We start from the raw sequence: 18950 nt of genomic DNA on the forward strand, positions 1-18950 counted from the left end.
GAAAATAAAATCTGCCACTGTTTCCACTTTTCCCCCAGTTTTGAGATTAATCCACGTAATTGTGGCTATCAAGAGTGTAGGTGGGTACTTCCCTGGCAGTTCAGTTAAGACTCTGGGCTTCCACTGCAGGGGCCGCAGGACTTAATCCAGGTTGGAGGACTAAAATCCCACATGCTACGTGGCCAAAAAAAGAAAAAGAGTGCATGTGTTTTTATTTCTAAGTAGTATTTCGTTGTGTGGAAATACCACAGCTGTTTATCCATAAATCTGTTGAAGACATTTGGATTGTTTCCAGTTTTGGGAGATGATGAATAGAACATTCAACTTTTATGTGTAGCTCTTTGTGTAAACAAAAGTTTTTCTTTCTCTAGGGCAAATGCTCATGAGAGGGATTGCTGGGTCATATCTCAGTGCATGTTTAACCCCATAAAAAGCTGCCACATCATTTTCCAGAGTGGTTGTACCACCTGGCATTCCCACCAGCAGTGTTTTATAGTTCTCCTCATTCTTGATAGTTCCTAGAATTGTCAATGTTTTTTTAATTTTAGTCATTCTAGTAGATGTATGGTCTCATCATGGTTTTCATTTGCATTTCCCTTAATGACTGATGATTTAAATGTCTTTTTAATGTGTTTACTTCTCATCTACACATCCTCATTGGTTCAAGACTTCTAACTATTTTTTAACTGCATTGCTTATTTCTTATTTTTTAAGTTTTAAGATACCTTCTGGTCTTTTGTCACATATGTGATTTGCAAAATTTTTTTCTCCCAGTCTGTGGCTGTCTGTTATTTTCTTAGTGTCATTCACAAAGCAAAAGTTTAAATTTTGATAAAGTCTAATTTACCAATTTTTTAAAATGAATTATGCTTTTAGAGTCATATCTGAGAACTCTTTGCTTAGCCCCAGTTCATGAAGATTTTTTCCTATTTTTTTCCCTAAAAGTTTTCTGATTTTCCTAAAACAAACTATCTCTCAATGCTAGTGTTAGTGCTAGGTTGCTTCAGTTGTGTCTGACTCTTTGGGACCCAATGGTTGCAAAGGATTGTAGCCTGCCAGTTTCCTCCATCCAGGCCTATGGATTGTAGTCTGCCAGTTTCTTCTGTCCATAGGATTCTCCAAGCAAGAATACTGGAGTGAGTTGCCGTTCCCCCCTCCATGGGAGCTTCCCAACCCAGAAATCGAACCTTCTTGTCTCCTGCATTGGCATGAGGGTTCTTTACTACTAGCGCTACCTGGGAAGCCTCAATAGCTTAAAGAAATTGAGACAGAAATTGGGAGTATAAATATTTGAATTTATGTTGACCATATTTTAAAATTTCTCAAGCTATCTAGAATATTGTATAAAACACCTTTGAAACAAAAAAATTACAAAAGTAAAGGTCTTTATAACTTCAGAAGAAAAAATTCCAATGATATGTTTTCTTCATTATGCAATTCTCAATTCCCTCCTTTAAAACACAGGCATGAAATGGCTTTGCTTAACATAAAAGTACTGTTCCATGTTGAGTGTAATTGAAACAAGAAGTTTTATATATCTTAACATTAGTCTCAGTAAAAGAAAGAGAAATTTTTTTTCAAGGATTAAACCTTAGATCAATTTCCAACAGCCCCATGAAATTTATAATTTTATTGAAAACTCCTTGACAATCATAAGGCAATGTTTGTGATGTTTCAAATTTCCACCAACTGGTTTTTAGAGCTAAACACCTTTGAAAAAGGCTTCCCTGGTGGCTCAGATGGTAAAGAATTCACCTGCAGTGCAGGGGACCCAGGCTCAATCCCTGGGTTGGGAAGATTCCCTGAAGAAGGGACCCACTCCACTATTCTTGCTTGGAGAATTCCATGGACAGAGGAGCCTGACGGGCTACAGTCCATGGGGTCACAAAGAATTGGACAGGACTGAGTGACTAACAGTTTTCACCTTTGAAACAATTATTTGAAAACCTGTATAAATGAAGCAATCTCCTATCAACCCCTCCCCAACAACAACTGATTTCAAGGTAGAAGCAAAGAACAGTGCCATTATGATCTTAAAACTAAATAAGAATTTTTTTAAGACATGTTATAAATGTATAACTTTTAAAAAATACATATTAGATGCTAAATTAACTCTGCGGTGACACTGATGGTCTACTACCTTCTTGAAATAAAATAATAAATTATTTCCACTATGAAAATAAAAAGTATTTACAAGTTGATTTTCTGTTATAGTTATTAGATACTTTAGCTCCAGACTGAACCACTTACATGTTCTGTCCTGAAATAATCTCAATATCCTGAGGTTTCCTGCTAGGAAAATTAAACATTTGTTAAAGGAAAAAATGCTAAATCAACTTAGAAGTAGAATTCTAAGTTATAAAATATGTTATTGCTGGGCTCCTCAGAGATGCAAACTGACCACTTAATTTTTATCTAAAAAAAAAAAAAAATTTGGGCTGTGCCCACAGCACAGGAGATCTAAGTTCCCTGACCGGGGACCAAACCCATGCTTCCTGCAGTGGCAGCGCACGGTCTTAACCCCTGGACCATGAGAAACATCCCAAACTGACCATTTATATACTTCCTTACTATTAAATAAGTGAAGAAGTAGTTTTAGATTATAATGGATGGAAATGTAAAGATTACCCAAAGAAAAGCTGTCACTGGAGTACTAAATGGTATTTAAACAAAAAGAGCTCAGATATTTTCATGGAATCACAGAATTGATATATAACCCTAAGAAAGAAGGCTGTGAAGCAGCTGAATGTGGTCTTATATCTTCACAGACATCAAGTACAGAGCCCTCGTTAGTCAAAATCCTATTAGGCTGTGAATTCTGTTGATCTTTCTCAGAAACGATGGCCACTTGCATAATGTTTAAAAAAGAAAAAAAGAAAAAGAGAAGGCTATAGCATGGTGAAAAGTTGCTTTTGGGAAGGAGAAAGAACAAAAACTTTTTCTGGCCATTCTTTATATAGGTTTTTCTTGACAGAATATGTATATATATATATTACATATATATATATTTCATACTTCATGTATTTATTTGGTGGCACAGCGCAGCTTGTGGGATCTTAGTACCAGGGACCCAGGATGGAAACGGTGCTCCTGCAATGGCAGAGGCTTACCCACCGGTCTGCCAGGGAAGCCCCACAGAACGTCTCTTGGGAACTTGGAAGCTGAGCCGTTCTCCCCAGGACTGGAAGGCACTGCTCACCTGTGGGCTCTAATTCAGTCTTTCTGAAATCTTTGTTGACTTGATCACTCTGCTCTCCTAAGGGAGTTATCTTCCTATCCACATACAGCCCCTCTACCTGCTTGCCTGTGGGACCAGCTAGAGTCCGTCCAAAATCAATGTGAGACAACTTAGCATGGCTGAATTACATACACTGTTAGTCTATCAATAGCTTTGCTAGTTTAGAAAAACTTTGACGTTTTCTAAAACATTATTTTCTTGATAATACAGAATCACTTTAAATAGTTTCCTGGTCCATTTGCAAACTTCCTTTTTTGAAAGTTAGGCCTTAATTAATTAAGATTAATTATGCCATAATTAAGATTGCTTCATTCAATGATACTATTCTAAGTGTGCATCTAGTAGGAGTCTAGTAAGAATAAGGTGACTTGAGATTCAGCAGAGCCCTTCAGCAAAGAACTGAAAAAATATGACCTTGAGGAGACAATACAAAAGTGCTGCCAGAAGTCAAGATTGCACAGATCTGTCATAATATCAGGCACATTCACTTATGAGGCTTATCCTCTATCATCTGAGGTTCAGCATCTCAGACATGCAAATTAAACTAGAAGAAGATTAATAGGAGAAAAGTTTTATTTTGGATGCACACGAAGGCTGCACAGGGAAGGAAAGCCCAAAGAGGCAGTTAGACCTGGGAGATGATTTTCATTTTACAAAGGGTGTCACACTGTGGTGAAATGACCAGACAGATAAGAAGGGATTTGGGGTCTTAGGGGCAGTAAACTGTGGGAAGGTAAGTATCTAGGGATGGCTTAGTGGTAAAGAATCCAATCCACCTGCAGTGCAGGAGACCCAGGTTTGATCCTTGAGTCGGGAAGATTCCCCAGAGGAGGAAATGAAACCCACTCCAGTATTCTTGCCTGGAGAATCCCCATGGACAGAGGCGCCTGGCAGGTTACAGTCCACAGGGATGTGAAGAGTCTGGACATGACAGCACACATGAGCACAAGTATTTGGGAAACTCATGCAGGAAGGGGTTTAGTAAGTTGTGGGGACTGCAGGTGGTGCTCCCAGTGATGAGTCGTCTCTGGTACAGGAGAGGGAAGCAACTTCACACAGGGAATGTTTTGTCACATTGGCAAAAGGAAAATTTATGCCCTGCTTTTGTCAGAAAGGGAGACGTTCTGTGTCGTTGCCTTTAGCTCTGAATAGTAAGCCATACACCCAAACGGCATACTTCGGGGTCATATTCTGATTTCCTTCAGAACCATCTCATATTCCTGTTTGCTGGCATATTTCCCTTGTTATATGTTGGTTCAGAAGGCTGTTTCCTTATTAAGTTCCCACTTCCTCATCTGTTCACCATTTAGAATTACAGTGAGAGATTAAGGATTGAATGGTTCAGTTTAACAGTTCATAAAGCATCACTTTTACTCACTTCTGGTGTTTGAGCAGCTGAATTCCACATAACTGGTCTCTGAAGGAATACAACCTGCTTTGTAGCCAAATTCCCCTCACTGCAAATTAAAACAACAGTGTTAGCATTTCTAAATTAGTAATTCTCTATATTTCACACTTGGCTAGAATGTTCCACATGTATTCTTTGTAAAATAATCTTCTGATCCAATAGTAATTATGAAATAGTCTATATAAGTTGCAGCAGATAAAACAAGGGGAAAAAATCCCTAGAAGCTAAATATGGTCCTTATAAAATAAATTCTTAATGTTTAAAATTTGTAATCTCACTGTGCTAACATACTTGGTTTCATCTCATGGTCTCCCCTCTTATTGCTTATCAACATGCATATTTCTGCATGTCTATAACCACTGCATATTTGCATTCTGTATTCTGTATCCTATGCTTATCTCTTTTCTTGCTTGTACATTATGATCATATTCTTAATAGCTGCATGATATCCCAAAGAATTAAGATACCAAAATGTACTAAGCCTTTCCATTATTACTGGAAAATTAGGTTGCTTCCGGCTTTCTGCTAATTATAAATAATGCTGCTATAGAAATATGTATAGTCTTCTTTATTCTTTATGACTTATTTCCTTGAGATAAATTCATAGGCGTGGGATTATTAGGCCAAAAGGGTATGATTTAAGCTCCTTGGTATGCATTGTCAAATTTGTCTTATGAAAGAAAGAGACCAGTTTGGACTGCCACATGTGAGAAATTTATATACATTTTCCACTGAGGGACTTGAGCCACAGCTAGTTTCATTTTCAGATGCTTCTTTGTAGTCAGCTACTCAATATTCTCCTTATTTAACTACCATCATGGCAAATTACCCCTTGCCAAAGACTACTTGGGGTTTGGATTTCTCTGAAATGCTTTTCACAGAGTCTCCATGGATTTATGGGGAGGGGTGTCTGTAGCTAATGTTGCTCAGTTACGACTTTTATTATGCAAAAAGCCCCAACAAAACCTCACTATTAGCTGCATTTTATGCTGAGCTCTTTTTTCTGGAAAACAAATGAAACATTGAAACTCTGGCCCTAGTGGTCAACCCCACACAATTTGAAAATCCCAAACTTACTGATACTGTTGAATTTTGAGAAAGAGCAAATCTTCCCACAAAGTGGTAATGAGAGATTGCTTCTTTTTTTATTTTTAAAAGACTGCTTTTAGTCTAATCTCATTTTAGTTTGACTCTATCTTTGAAAAAAAGACACGGTGTGAAATATCTCCTAGCTTTGGGGAACAGTTTGAGTCATCTGGAGACGTCAGCGTGAGACGGGAAGGGGCTGGTGGTGCACGGAAAAGGCTGGCTATTTGGGCGGCAGGGAGAATATGGGAAAGGGCAGTGGCTTTAGAAGCAGACAGTTCTGGATTCAAGGCTCAGTTCTACAGTAAAACAAAGAATGTTGCTCACCATCTAGTTCTACAAGAATCAAGTCATTAATCAATGTAACCACTGACTTACAATTCACTCTGAAAGGAATTCAGGTGAAGATCAGAATGAAGCACTTGGTGCTCTGGGAAAACAGGCCCTCACATAGCTAGAAATATTTTAGGAGGATTTTTTTAATGAACCTGGTGTCTTATATCTTCCCATACTTAGAAAAGATCTAAAGTCATGAACTGAGATACCTGCTCCTTATGACTAACCTTCTACCAATGTGTGCTTGACTGCATGTCACCCTTTTCCAAAACTGCACATGCTGACCTGTCTGCCTCACCTCTTGGGAGCATTCCTCAGAGCTCTCTGAGAGACTGTATCTTGCACTAGAGTTCTTAGTAAGTCCCCCAGAACTCACAGCTCCCAGGTTGTGCTCCCCCCCCCCCCCCACTTGACAGTACTGAAATGGCTGATGATACCACCTAATACCTGTTGACTTTGGCGAAGTTTTAAAATTCTCTTTCATTTCCTATCAAGGGCTTTGTGATAGATAAATAAGGCAGTGGATATGAAGAGCGTCCGCTGAGCCTGCCGCTGGAAGGAGCACAGCAAATGGGATTTCCTCCCAGTTCCCCCATTCGTTCAGTGAAATGTGGGGTAGGGCTGAGTGGAGGAACATATCTTAGAGTCAAGAACATCTTCCAGAGAGAACGGCCAAGGAAAGGGGGAACAAGAAGAGAGCAGAGGTCCCTGGATAATGTTCATGGCATGTGACGCAGGTGGAGAGTCACATGCAGGAACCAGGCCTAGAACTGTCCAAAGATGAGCAGTCGGGACAATTAGTCTTCTTGAGTAGAAAGTCTCCTGGGGCCCCGGGGTAGGGACTGGCGGTGACCCTTGATGAGTTTTCCCCAAAAGATTATAGGATGGGGCAAATCTGAGGGTGTGATGTTCAGCCGACAGCAGGCTTCTCAACCTTTATGAATGGGGTAAAACGGGATACAGTTACTCAAAGGCTGCCTATCTTAGGACAGTCTTTGGCTGCCCAGGTAAGACTTTGGAAGGTTAGCATTTTCCCATCTCTTGGGAGGTCCTTAGAGTTAGACTTAATTTGAAATATGTCTAAGACCTCACTGTCTCTGGTTTTCTAAAGGACATTCTGACTTAAAATAGGTCCTGCTGGGACTTCCCTGGTGGCGCTGTGGGTGGGAATCCACCTGCCAAAGCAGAGGTCATGGGTTCGATCCCTGGGCCAGAAGGATTCCACATGCCTCGAAGCAGCTAAGCCCAAGTGCCACAACCACTGAGCCTGCACGCTAGAGCCTGTGCTCCGCAACGAGAGAAGCCGTTGCAGTGAAAAGCCTTTCCGCGGCCGTGAGGAGGAGCTCCCGCTCACCGCAACTAGAGAAAGCCCGTGCAAAGCAACAAAGACCCAGAACAACCAAAAATTAGTTAGTTAGTTACATGAAATAAACTGCTTTCTGTTAAAAAAAAAAAGTCTTGCTATTTTGGGGCTTCCCAGGTGGTGACAGTGGTAAAGAACCTGCCTGCCAATGCAGGAGATGTAAGAGACACAGTTTTGATTCCTGGGTCTGGAAGATTCCCTGCTATTTTCAGAATATCTGTGAGATGTGGAATGCCTTTTGGTTTGGAGAATGGCAATCATGGTAGAATGAAAGGGAAAGAGGCCTGAAGCCATACAGAGGGACAGGGCAAGTGAGTCCCTCAGAGTCTCCGGGAGCTCCAGAGGTAACTCTGTCTACTGAGCTTGGATAGGACATTTGCTCTGTAGCACTGGCTTCTGAAAGGATTTGACTGGTGACATCATTAATCATTATGGGATCAGAGAGATCTTCAAATGCTCTCCTGGAAGTTCCTGGACAGAGCCTACACCTGCTATTCCCTACAGAAACTTTTTTTACCCAAAAAGTACTATTAGTTAACTGAGTAACTCAATACTTCTCTGGGAGAGTTAAGAACATTTAGATTCTCTTTTGTAGTGTTATTAATGGGTGGTCATGCTTTAATATAATAGAAAATCAATGCAGCTTTTGGAAAATGCTTGATTTCTGCATAAACTCTGTAGAAGTTATGGCACAACGTGCTTTGGTGATAAGTATAGACTGCAAGTAGGGGCTCCCCTGGGGGTTCGGACAGTAAAGAATTTGCCTGCAATGCAGGAGACCTATATTCGATCCCTGGATTGGGAAGATTCCATGGGTAAGGGAATGGCAACCCACTCTAGCATTCTTGCCTAGAGAATTCCATGGACAGAGGAGTCTGGCAGTCCCCGGGTTGCAAAGAGTAGTACATGACTGAGTGACTAACACACACACACACAGACTACATGTATAAGCTGCTCAAGGAAATACTTTCAAAGAAGATGCGAAAACACCTGCTAGTCCTTCCTTCCTGAGGGCAATAGATAGCGCCACTGTCATCAGGTTAGCCAGGGCAGTCGGGGCGGGGGGCGGGGGGCGCCGCTGGGTTCCCTGCAGCAGTGGTGGAAAGTAGAGCGAATGGATACAAGGGCCCAGAGGGGAAAGGAGGGTCATCAGTACAGGAGAAGGTCCAGGAAAGTACCATGACACCCGAGGCCAAAGCCTAGGTAGGATCTGGGACCCTGGGCCACACTGAAGGAAGAAAAGTGAAGGTCAAATCAGTGAGGCTGATTGGAAAAGTGAAACTAGTGGGAGAAGCAAGGTCAGGTCCAGGTGTTTGACCAGAAGAAACCAGTTGAAACAATGTGAAAGTATGAAGGCTGAGTCAGATCCGGGGTCACACCCAGAATTAAGCAAAGGTTCAGAGGACAGGTGTGGACCTGGGAGAGGCAAGAGAAACCCCCAGGACTGCTGCTGTCCCTGGGACAAGGGGCTTCTTCTCTCTGCCTTGGGGGTGAGCTCATCTTTCAATGTGGGCAGACAGGAGTGCGCGATCTAGGGTGAGTGAGCCAGGGTTTGTATTGGCAGTACGGGCAGAGGAGCCAGAACACAGAAGGGGGAGAAGTGTGTTCAACCAGTTCTACAACTTTGTACTACGCAATATCCGGACACATCATTTCTCTGTGATGTGTTTAACAGAGGCAGTGCAGTGTGGGAAAAACAGCATGTATGACTTTAGAGTCCCACTGACCCTGGGTTTGCATCCCAGCTTTGTTGCTTACTGGCTATGTGACACTGATGAAGTCATCCTATCTTTCTGAGCCTCCTGTTTCTCTTCAGTAAAACAAAGATGGTTCTGAGAAGACCTTTGACGTGGTGGATATAAAGTTCTTGGCACAGACCTGGAGCATAGCAGATGTTTAGTAAATGCTTCCTTCTCCCTTTCCTGTCTTCTTCTATGCGTTTCATAAGAAAACAAAAAGAAGACTCTCTACTTGGTTATTTTTAAGGGAGGGAGGTTTGCTATGGTGTCAACAGACAATCAAGAAAAACACTAGCTTACTGATAACAGAAAATCTCATGAACTAAACTAAGAAAAATAACTTAAATTTGTGCAATGCTTTCTGTGCAGGGGGCCTGGATTTGATCCCTGATCAGAGAGGAGATCCCCCATGCCGCAACTAAGACCTGGTGCAGTCAAATAAATAAATATTAAAAACAAACAAAAAATCCTTTAAAACAAAGACATCCATAAAGAGAGTAAAAAAGACAAGCCTCAGACAGAATCAGGGAGACCGTCACAACACACATAAAACAAATAAAAAGCCTCATCCAATATACATTTAAACACTCCAGTAAATACAATTTTAAATGTGGGCAAAAGATTTAAACATGTACTTGACATAAGAATAATCTCAGTGGTCAAGAAATGTATGAAAATGTGCTCGATTTTAGTAGCAATCAGGTAAGTACAAACTAAAACCACACTGAGATCACGCTATATATACAATCACCAGAATGGCAAAATTTAAAAGTATGACAATATTTTTCTGTTGGAGCAATGGGAATTTTCATGTTCTGCTGGCGGGAGAGTAAGCCGCAACATTCTACTTGAAAAGAGTTCAGCATTTATATCTAGAAAGCTAAAGAAATGCCCTGTGACCCAGCAATTCCACTTCCTGGTCTACACCTTGAGAAACTTGGGCATATGTGCTCAGGTTCAGAACAGTATGCTTGTCACAGCCAACACCTGAAAGCAACCAAAGCGTCAGCAGCAAGACAGATGCATAAACACCCACACACAACTCTTACACTGGAGGTGTGGATAACTCTTACAGTGCTAAGTGAGAGAAGCAACATGTGAAAGACTAGCAAGAAAGGGAAAGTGTTAGTCACTCAGTCATGTCTGACTCTTTGCGACCCCATGGACTATAGCCTGCCAGGCTCCTCTGTCCATAGAATTCTCCAGGTAAGAATACTGGAGTGGGTAGCCATTCCCTTCTCAGGGGATCTTCCCGACCCAGGGATCAAACCCGAGTCTCCTGCATTGCAGGTGCGTTCTTTAACATCTGAGCCACCACAGAAGCCCATGATAGAATATATATAATTCCATTTTTATAAAATCAAAACAAGCAAAACTAAATTGTTTATTTATGGATACAAACATGAGTGGTAAGACTATTAGGCAAAAGAAGGAAGTGATTATCCTAAAAGTTGGGGTCATGTTACCTCTGCATGAAGGGAGTGGGTATGATGGGGTAGTTCTCAGGTGCCACTGTCTTGTCCAGTGGTAATTACACAGTGTTTTCATAATTATAATTATGTATATTTGTCAACAAAGGTCCATCTAGTCAAGGGTATGGTTTTTCCAGTGGTCATGTATAGATGTGAGAGTTGGACTATAAAGTAAGCTGAGCGCCGAAGAATTGATGCTTTTGAACTGTGGTGTTGGAGAAGACTCTTGAGAGTCCCTTGGACTGCAAGGAGATCCAACCAGTTCATCCTAAAGGAGATCAGTCCTGAGTGTTCATTGGAAGGACTGATGCTGAAGCTGAAACTCCAGTACTTTGGCCACCTCATGTGAAGAGCTGAGTCATTTGAAAAGACCCTGATGCTGGGAAAGATTGAGGGCAGGAGGAGAAGGGAATGACAGAGGATGAGATGCTTGGGTGGCATCACCAACACAATGGACATGGGTTTAAGTAAGCTCTGGGAGTTGGTGAAGGACAGTGAGGCCTGGAATGTTGCAGTTCATGGGTTCTCAAAGAGTCAGACACGACTGAGCGACTGAACTGAACTGATATTTGTGTTTTATGCACTTTCTATATGTGTTTTATTAACACAATTGTTTTAAGAGTATGTGTAATGCTGTATGTAGGAAAATGGTTGTGGATTTGCACATAATAATAATGGTCCCTCCTCGACACAGACACAGAGAACAGACTTATGGGTGTGGGGGAGGAGGGGCGCCAGAGCGGGTGTTGAGGGGAGAAAGGAAGGGGTGGGAAGTCTGGAGAGTCGCATGGGAGCATACATTACCATATATAAAATAGATGCCAATGGGAATTTTCTGTGTGACTCAGGGAATTCAAACTGGGGCTGGGTAACAACCTAGAGGGTGTGATGGGCAGGGAGGTGGGAGGGAGGTTCAAGAGCGAGGGGACATATGTATACCTATGGTCGATTCATGTTGATGTTTGGCAAAAACCAGCACAGTTCTGTAACGCAATTATCCTTCAATTAAAAAAATAAATAAATTTAAAAGCAAAACAAAAATTCTCCCTCCTCTTTTACATTTACTGTTTTGGTAAAATCAGTCTTGAATTCTAATTTTTTTTCCAAACTTTAAACTTCTTTATTTTGCACTGGAGTATAGTTGCTTTCTATTTTTTCAATTGAGGTATAGTTGGTGTACAATATTACATAAGTTTCAGGTGTATAACACAGTGATTCACAATTTTTAAAGTTTATACTCCATTTATAATTATTATAAAATATTGGCTATCTTCCTTGTGATGTACAATATATCCTCACAACTTATTTTATACATAGTAGTTTGTGCTTCTTAATCACCTATCTCTATTTATCACTCCTCCCTCCTCTCTCCATACTGGTATCCACTAGCTCGTTCTCTATACCTGTGTCGGCCTACTTGTTGTTGTTAGATCTCCGAGGTTTAAATTAGGAGAAGTCTTTAGGAATTCCTTCACATGTACTTACTTCTCCTTGAATAAGCCCTGCAGTTTGCTGACTCTGCTTTGTGCTCATGGTTTCCAGAAAGAGGAACTATTTTGCGATCTTCATGCTTCCACTTTTCATGCTCATAGCAGACACATGCTCACTAACTGATTACATTCTTTTCTGCTGATCCTGGTGTTAGAATCTTTGCTTTTATGGTGTTTGGGCAGCTACCACCAACAGACCAGTGCTGAGATGACTCCTATTTACTACTCCTGGTTAGCCCTATCTGCCACCAGGAATATCCTCTCTAAAACTACTTTTGGAAGCACTGTTCTTTCATAATAGTCCCTACACCTCAGACTTCTCAGCCTCCAATGACCTCTTTCACAGATGTTTCCTACCATATTCACCGGCCTGATATGCAGCTCTTTTTGCATTATTGCTTCCCCAAGGAGTCTTTTAATATATTTTCTCTGGAATGCCTCCACCTTGTCCCATTAAATTTTAATGACAAAGATATGCCATGTACCTGTTTATGTACTATGACATTTTGGAGGGCCAAAAGCCCTTCCATGTCCCCTGTTTCTTGTAAAAAAAAGAAAAAAAGGCTTTAGTTTTCTAGGTGTTCCCTGAGTTCCAAAGAATTTGCTGTATGATGCTGCGCTGTGCTTAGTCGCTCAGTCGTGTCCGACTCTGCGACCTAATGCGCTGTAGCCGCCAGGCCCCTCTGCCCATGGGGTTCTCCAGGCAAGAATACTGGAGTGGGTTGCTGTGCCCTCCTCCAGGCAATCTTCCCAATCCAGGGGTTGAATCCAGGCTGCCTGCATTGCCGGTAGATTCTTTACTGTCTGAGCCAGACACAGGGAGCTCAAATTTGGTGTTTTGTGACAATCTAGAGGGATGGGATGAGGGAAGGAGATGAGAGGGAGGTTCAAGAGGAGGGGGACATACATATACTGATATATGGCAGAAACCAACACAGTATTGCAAAGCAATCATTCTCCAGTTAAAAATTAATAAATTAAAAAATATTTCCCTCTCAGTGTAAGGTTATAATTCCATATTTCTGTAAATGCATCAGAATCACCTTGGATTCTTACTGAAATGCACATTCCCCCTTCCCTGCCTGCTCTAGATTATTACTGGAGAGAGGGGAGCTGATCTGACGTGGACAGAGGGAATTTTGTCTCCTCTTTTCATTTTTTTCTTGGTGATTATTTTGAGGTCAGCAATATTAACTGCTATTTCAGGTAATCTGATCCCCTAACCAGATTTGTCCTGAAGAATTCGATGTAAGTTTTCACCTTGATATTTTTGAAAAGGGTTGGGCCTATTTGTATAATTATCTGGTGATACAGATTAAGAAGGGATTCTGGCAAGTGTTCAGGACTGATAACAATAACTCTGGAATGAGGTCGTGATATCAGATGACCACATGTTGATGATTCCATGGTAGCACAGCTTTAAACCTCAGTGATATGATCTTGCCTATGGCAATGAAGCAATAACTTTAATCTAAGGACACCCTAGGAAAACAACTTTATATAATCTGATAACAGGATATAGCTGTTCTTCAGTTCAGTTCAGTTCAGTCACTCAGTCATAGCTGACTCTTTGCAACCCTATGGACTGTAGTACACCTGGCCTCCCCATCCATCATCAACTCCCAGAGCTTGCTCAGACTCATGTCCATTAAGTCAGTGATGCCATCCAACCACTTTACCCTCTGTCGACCCCTTCTCCTGCCTTCAATCCTTCCCAGCATCAGAGTCTTTTCCAATGAGTCAGTTCATCGAATCAGGTGGCCAAAGTATTGGAGCTTCAGTATCAGTCCTTCTAATGAATATTCAGAACTGATTTCCTTTAAGATTGACTGGTTTGATTTCCTTTCAGTCCAAGGGACTCTCAAGAGTTTTCTCCAGCACCACAGTTCAAAAACATCAATTCTTTGGTGCTCAGCTTTCTTTATTGTCCAACTCTCACATCCATACATGACTACTGGAAAAACCATAGCCTTGACTATATGGACCTTTGTCAGTAATGTCTCTGTTTTTTAATATGCTGTCTAGGTTGGTCATAGCAAACACCCTCTTCCAACAACACAAGAGAAGACTCTACACATGGACATCACTAGATGGTCAACACTGAAATCAGATTGATTATATTCTTTGCAGCCAAAGATGGAGAAGCTCTACACAGTCAGCAAAAACAAGACTGGGAGCTGACTGTGGCTCAGATCATGAACTCCTTATTGCCAAATTCAGACTTAAATTGAAGAAAGTAGGGAAAACCACTAGACCATTCAGGTATGACCTAAATCAAATCCCTTATGACTATACAGTGGAAGTGAGAAATAGATTTAAGGGACTAGATCTGATAGACAGAGTGCCTGAGGAACTATGGACAGAGGTTCATGACATTGTACAGGAGACAGGGATCAAGACCATCTCCATGGAAATAAAATGCAAAAAGGCAAAATGGTTGTCTGAGAAGGCCTTACAAATAGCTGTGAAAAAAGGGAAGCGAAAAGCAAAGGAGAAAGGGAAAGATATTCCCATTTGAATGCAGAGTTCCAAAGAAGAGCAAGAAGAGATAAGAATGCCTTCCTCAGCGATCAATGGAAAGAAATAGAGGAAAACAACAGAATGGGAAAGACTAGAGATCTCATCAAGAAAACTAGAGATACCAAGGGAACACTTCATGCAAAGATGAGTTCGATACAGGACAGAAATGGTATGGACTTAACAGAAGCAGAAGATATTAAGAAGAGGTGGCAAGAATACACAGAAGAACTGTACAAAAAAGATCTTCACAACCCAGGTAATCACGATGGTGTGATCACTCACCTAGAGCCAGACATCCTGCAATGTGAAGTCAAGTGGGCCTTAGAAAGCATCACTATGAACAAAGCTAGTGGATGTGATGGAATTCCAGTTGAGCTATTTCAAATCCTGAAAGATGATGCTGTGAAAGTGCTGCACTCAATATATCAGCAAATTTGGAAAACTCAGCAGTGGCCACAGGACTAGAAAAGGTCAGTTTTCATTCCAATCCCTAAGAAAGGCAATCCCAAAGAATGCTCAAACTACTGCACAATTGCACTCATCTCACACGCTAGTAAAGTAATGCTCAAAATTCTCCAAGCCAGGCTTCAGCAATGTGTGAACCGTGAACTTCCAGATGTTCAAGCTGGTTTTAGAAAAGGCAGAGGAACCAGAGATCAAATTGCCAACATCTGCTGGATCATCAAAAATGCAAAAGAGTTCCAGAAAAACATCTACTTCTGCTTTATTGACTATGCCAAAGCCTTCGGCTGTGTGGATCACAAGAAACTGTGGAAAATTCCTCAAGAGATGGGAATACCAGACCACCTGACCTGCCTCTTGAGAAACCTGTATGCAGGTCAGGAAGCAAGTTAGAACTGGACATAGAAAAACAGACTGGTTCCAAATAGGAAAAGGAGTACGTCAAGGCTGTATACTGTCACCCTGCTTAATTTAACTGATATGCAGAGTACATCATGAGAAACGCTGGGCTGGATGAAGCACAAGCTGGAATCAAGACTGCCGGGAGAAACAGCAATAACCTCAGATAGGCAGATGACACATTGTGGCAGAAAGTGAAGAAGAACAAAAGGGCCTCTTGATGAAAGTGAAAGAGGAGAATGAAAAAGTTGGCTTAAAGCTCAACATTCAGAAAACTAAGATCATGGCATTTGGTTCCATCACTTCATGGGAAATAGATGGGGAAACAGTGGAAACAGTGTCAGAAGGAAAGTTATGACCAACCTAGATAGCATATTAAAAAGCAGAGACATTACTTTGCCAACAAAGGTCCGTCTAGTCAAGGCTATGGTTTTTCCAGTGGTCATGTATGGATGTGAGAGTTGGACTGTGAAGAAAGCTGAGCGCCAAAAAATTGATGCTTTTGAACTGTGGTGTTGCAGAAGACTTTTGAGAGTCCCTTGGACTGCAAGGAGATCCAACCAGTTCATCCTGAAGGAGATAAGTCCTGGGTGTTCATTGGAAGGACTGACGCTGAAGCTGAAACTCCAATACTTTGGCCACCTGATGCGAAGAGTTGACTCACTGGAGAAGACCCTGATGCTGGGAGGGATTAGGGGCAGGAGAAGGGAATGACAGAGGATGAGATGGCTGGATGACATCAACGACTTGATGGGCATGAGTTTGAGGAAACTCCGGGAGCTGGTGATGGACAGGGAGGCCTGGCGTGCTGCGATTCATGGGGTCACAAAGAGTCGGACACGACTGAACTGACTAAATGAACTGAGGTTGGTCATAGCTTTTCTTTCAAGGAGCAAGTGTCTTTTAATTTCATGGCTGCAATCACCATCTGCAGTGATTTTGGATCCCAAGAAAATAAAGTGCCTCACTGTTTGCCCATTTATTTGCCATGAAGTGATGGCACCAGATGCCATGATCTTAGTTTTTTTGAATGCTGAGTTTTAAGCCAGCTTTTTCACTCTCCTCTTTTACTTTCATCAAAAGGCTCTTTAGTTTTTGCTTTCTCCCGTAAGGGTGGTGTCATCGTCATATCTGAGGTTATTGATATTTCTCCAGCTTGTGCTTCATACAGCCTGGCATTTCGAATGATATACTCTGCAGATAAGTTAAAAAAGCATGGTGACAATATATAGCATTGATGTACTCCTTTTCCTATTTGGAACCAGTTCGTTGTTCCATGTCCAGTTCTAACTGTTGCTTCTTGACTTGCATACAGATTTCTCAGGAGGCAGGTAAGGAGGTCTCATATTCCCATCTCTTGAAGAATTTTCTACAGCTTATTGTGATCCACAGAGTCAAAGGCTTTAGTGTAGTCAATAAAACAGATGTAGATGTTTTTCTGGAATTCTCTTGCTTTTTCTTTTTGTTGTTCTTACTGATGTATAGTTGCTTTACAATACTGTGTTAGTTTCAGGTGTATAGAATAGTAATTTAGTACTTTTGCTGGTTATATTCCATTATTACAAGATAATGAGTATGTGAGCCGATAGGGTGGGTGGGTGCGGTTCCCCAGAAAAAGAGAACCAGGCATGGCTTTCTTGACAAAACAGAAGTCATTCTGGCCTAAGCCATCTGTGATCTAAGCCAGGCCACAGTGTTTTACCCTTGAACAGGTCTCAGTAATAATTAAAAAAAAATTTTTTTAAACTTTTGTTACCACTATTTATTTTCCCTTCATAGCTCTCTTTCTTGTAACCATCCATTCAACAAATATTCATTGATTGCCTACTATTGTACTATGCGAGTCAGTAAATAATGATTGTAAGAGGAAAAAAGGATGCAGGGACAAAGGAAAAACAGTCATAAAGCAAGAGTTCAGCGATAAAACAGAATCCTAATTCCTCCTCAAGGGATGTGGATAGCAATCTGATACAGATCTTAGGTTGAGCAGAACTAAGACTCCACCCATGTGGAGGGCTGTGACTATGTGCTTTGATCCCAGCCTGGTCAGAACCTAAGGGAAGATGATAAGACCTTCTCTGACCCTTGTGATTTCTAGTCAACATTTACCCTGATTCTATGCAGAATTCTCCTCTGCTTAAACCACTTCATGAATACACATGTACCAAACCACTTCCCATCCCACTACCACTCCCCCTGCCCCAGGCCAGTTTTGCTGTTTGGGGAGACACCACTTTGGAAAAGATCCTCCATGATCTCCTTACTTGCTATAAGTAATAAATCCTTCCTTTACCTGATCTTTGGCTTCACTGTAACTTTTGACTAGACACTCACCAAGAAGCAAATGCAGTTTTTGGGTAGCAGGTATACTTCCCTGGGCTATACAACATATCTTTATTGGGTAAACCTGTGGCTGATTCATGCTGATGTTTGGTGGAAACCAACACAATACTGTGAAGCAATTATCCTTCAATTAAAAATAAATAAAAAATACATAGCCTTGTTGCTTATCTATTGTAAATTCAGCAGTTTGTATCTGTTAATCCCAACCCCTAATTTGTTCTCTGCTCCTTTTGGTAACCACAACCTTGTTTTCTGTATCTAACAGGATATATTTGAGTAATGAAAGAAAATACCTCATGTAGAGACCATTCAAATTATGGCTTACATGATAGAAAAGTAGGGAAAAATAGAAAATTTCTTAAGACACAATTGTTGTATATGAGTTGAAAGTATTTAGGAAGAAAGTTTTCACTGGTAAAATATTTAGGAAAAAAGTTTTTACTGGTTCTAAGTTATGTTTTAAGACATGTGGGTCCAAAAAGAAAGATGATAACATTTGTTTTTCTGAGTGCAAGCATCATGTATAGGCATGAACTTTTATAGTGTCATTATTTATTTCTGTCATTTTAATTGGTTCTATTGGCTTGTAATACTCAGTGCTGATTTTGTATACAGTGTTTCCATTTTTTGAAATATCTTGATTTAGGACAGACATCATGCACAGGCCCTGCTTTATCACACTCAAACATCATGATAATCCAGTGAAACTGATATTATTATATCATTTTCCAGATGAGGAAATTGAGAGTCAAAGAAGTTCTCCAAGTCATATAGCTGGAAAATGGTGACGGTGTAATTCAGATGAGATCTGTATATCTCAAAGCCTGAACCATTCTTCTGGTTTCAGAAACTAAAAACTTTTAGGCTCTGTCCTCTACCTGAACCAAGATGGACTCTATGTAATATGTTTATTGATGTTTAAAGATGACCTGGCTAAAGGTGACTACTATTCTGTGTGTCCTGAAGCAGCTGAGACCAGCGTGTGACTGCCTCAGGGACAGCACACTTGGACAAGAATAAAAAGGCCTAATCCTCGGTGGAGGTTGTGCCAGGCACTGGGGGGGCAAGGCTGGGCAACCAGCCTGCTGGCCTGC

The 18950-nt window shown here is 41.1% G+C and overlaps 1 protein-coding gene across 7 annotated transcripts in view; it reads right to left on the bottom strand.

The window, feature by feature from the left end:
* Positions 1-18950, bottom strand: part of RFTN2 (raftlin family member 2) — an 85990-nt gene that overhangs the window by 8529 nt on the left and 58511 nt on the right. For 6 of the 7 annotated variants that reach the window (XM_020893561.2, XM_020893563.2, XM_070458503.1 and 3 more), the window contains one exon: positions 4617-4695. The exons of the other annotated variant lie outside the window; for it this stretch is intronic. In XM_020893561.2, the coding sequence (XP_020749220.1) occupies positions 4617-4695 (79 nt within the window). The remainder of the gene's footprint in view (positions 1-4616; positions 4696-18950) is intronic. 7 annotated transcript variants of the gene reach the window in all.

This window comes from Odocoileus virginianus, chromosome 30 (assembly GCF_023699985.2).
Source record: "Odocoileus virginianus isolate 20LAN1187 ecotype Illinois chromosome 30, Ovbor_1.2, whole genome shotgun sequence".
Classification (NCBI taxonomy): Eukaryota; Metazoa; Chordata; class Mammalia; order Artiodactyla; family Cervidae; genus Odocoileus; species Odocoileus virginianus.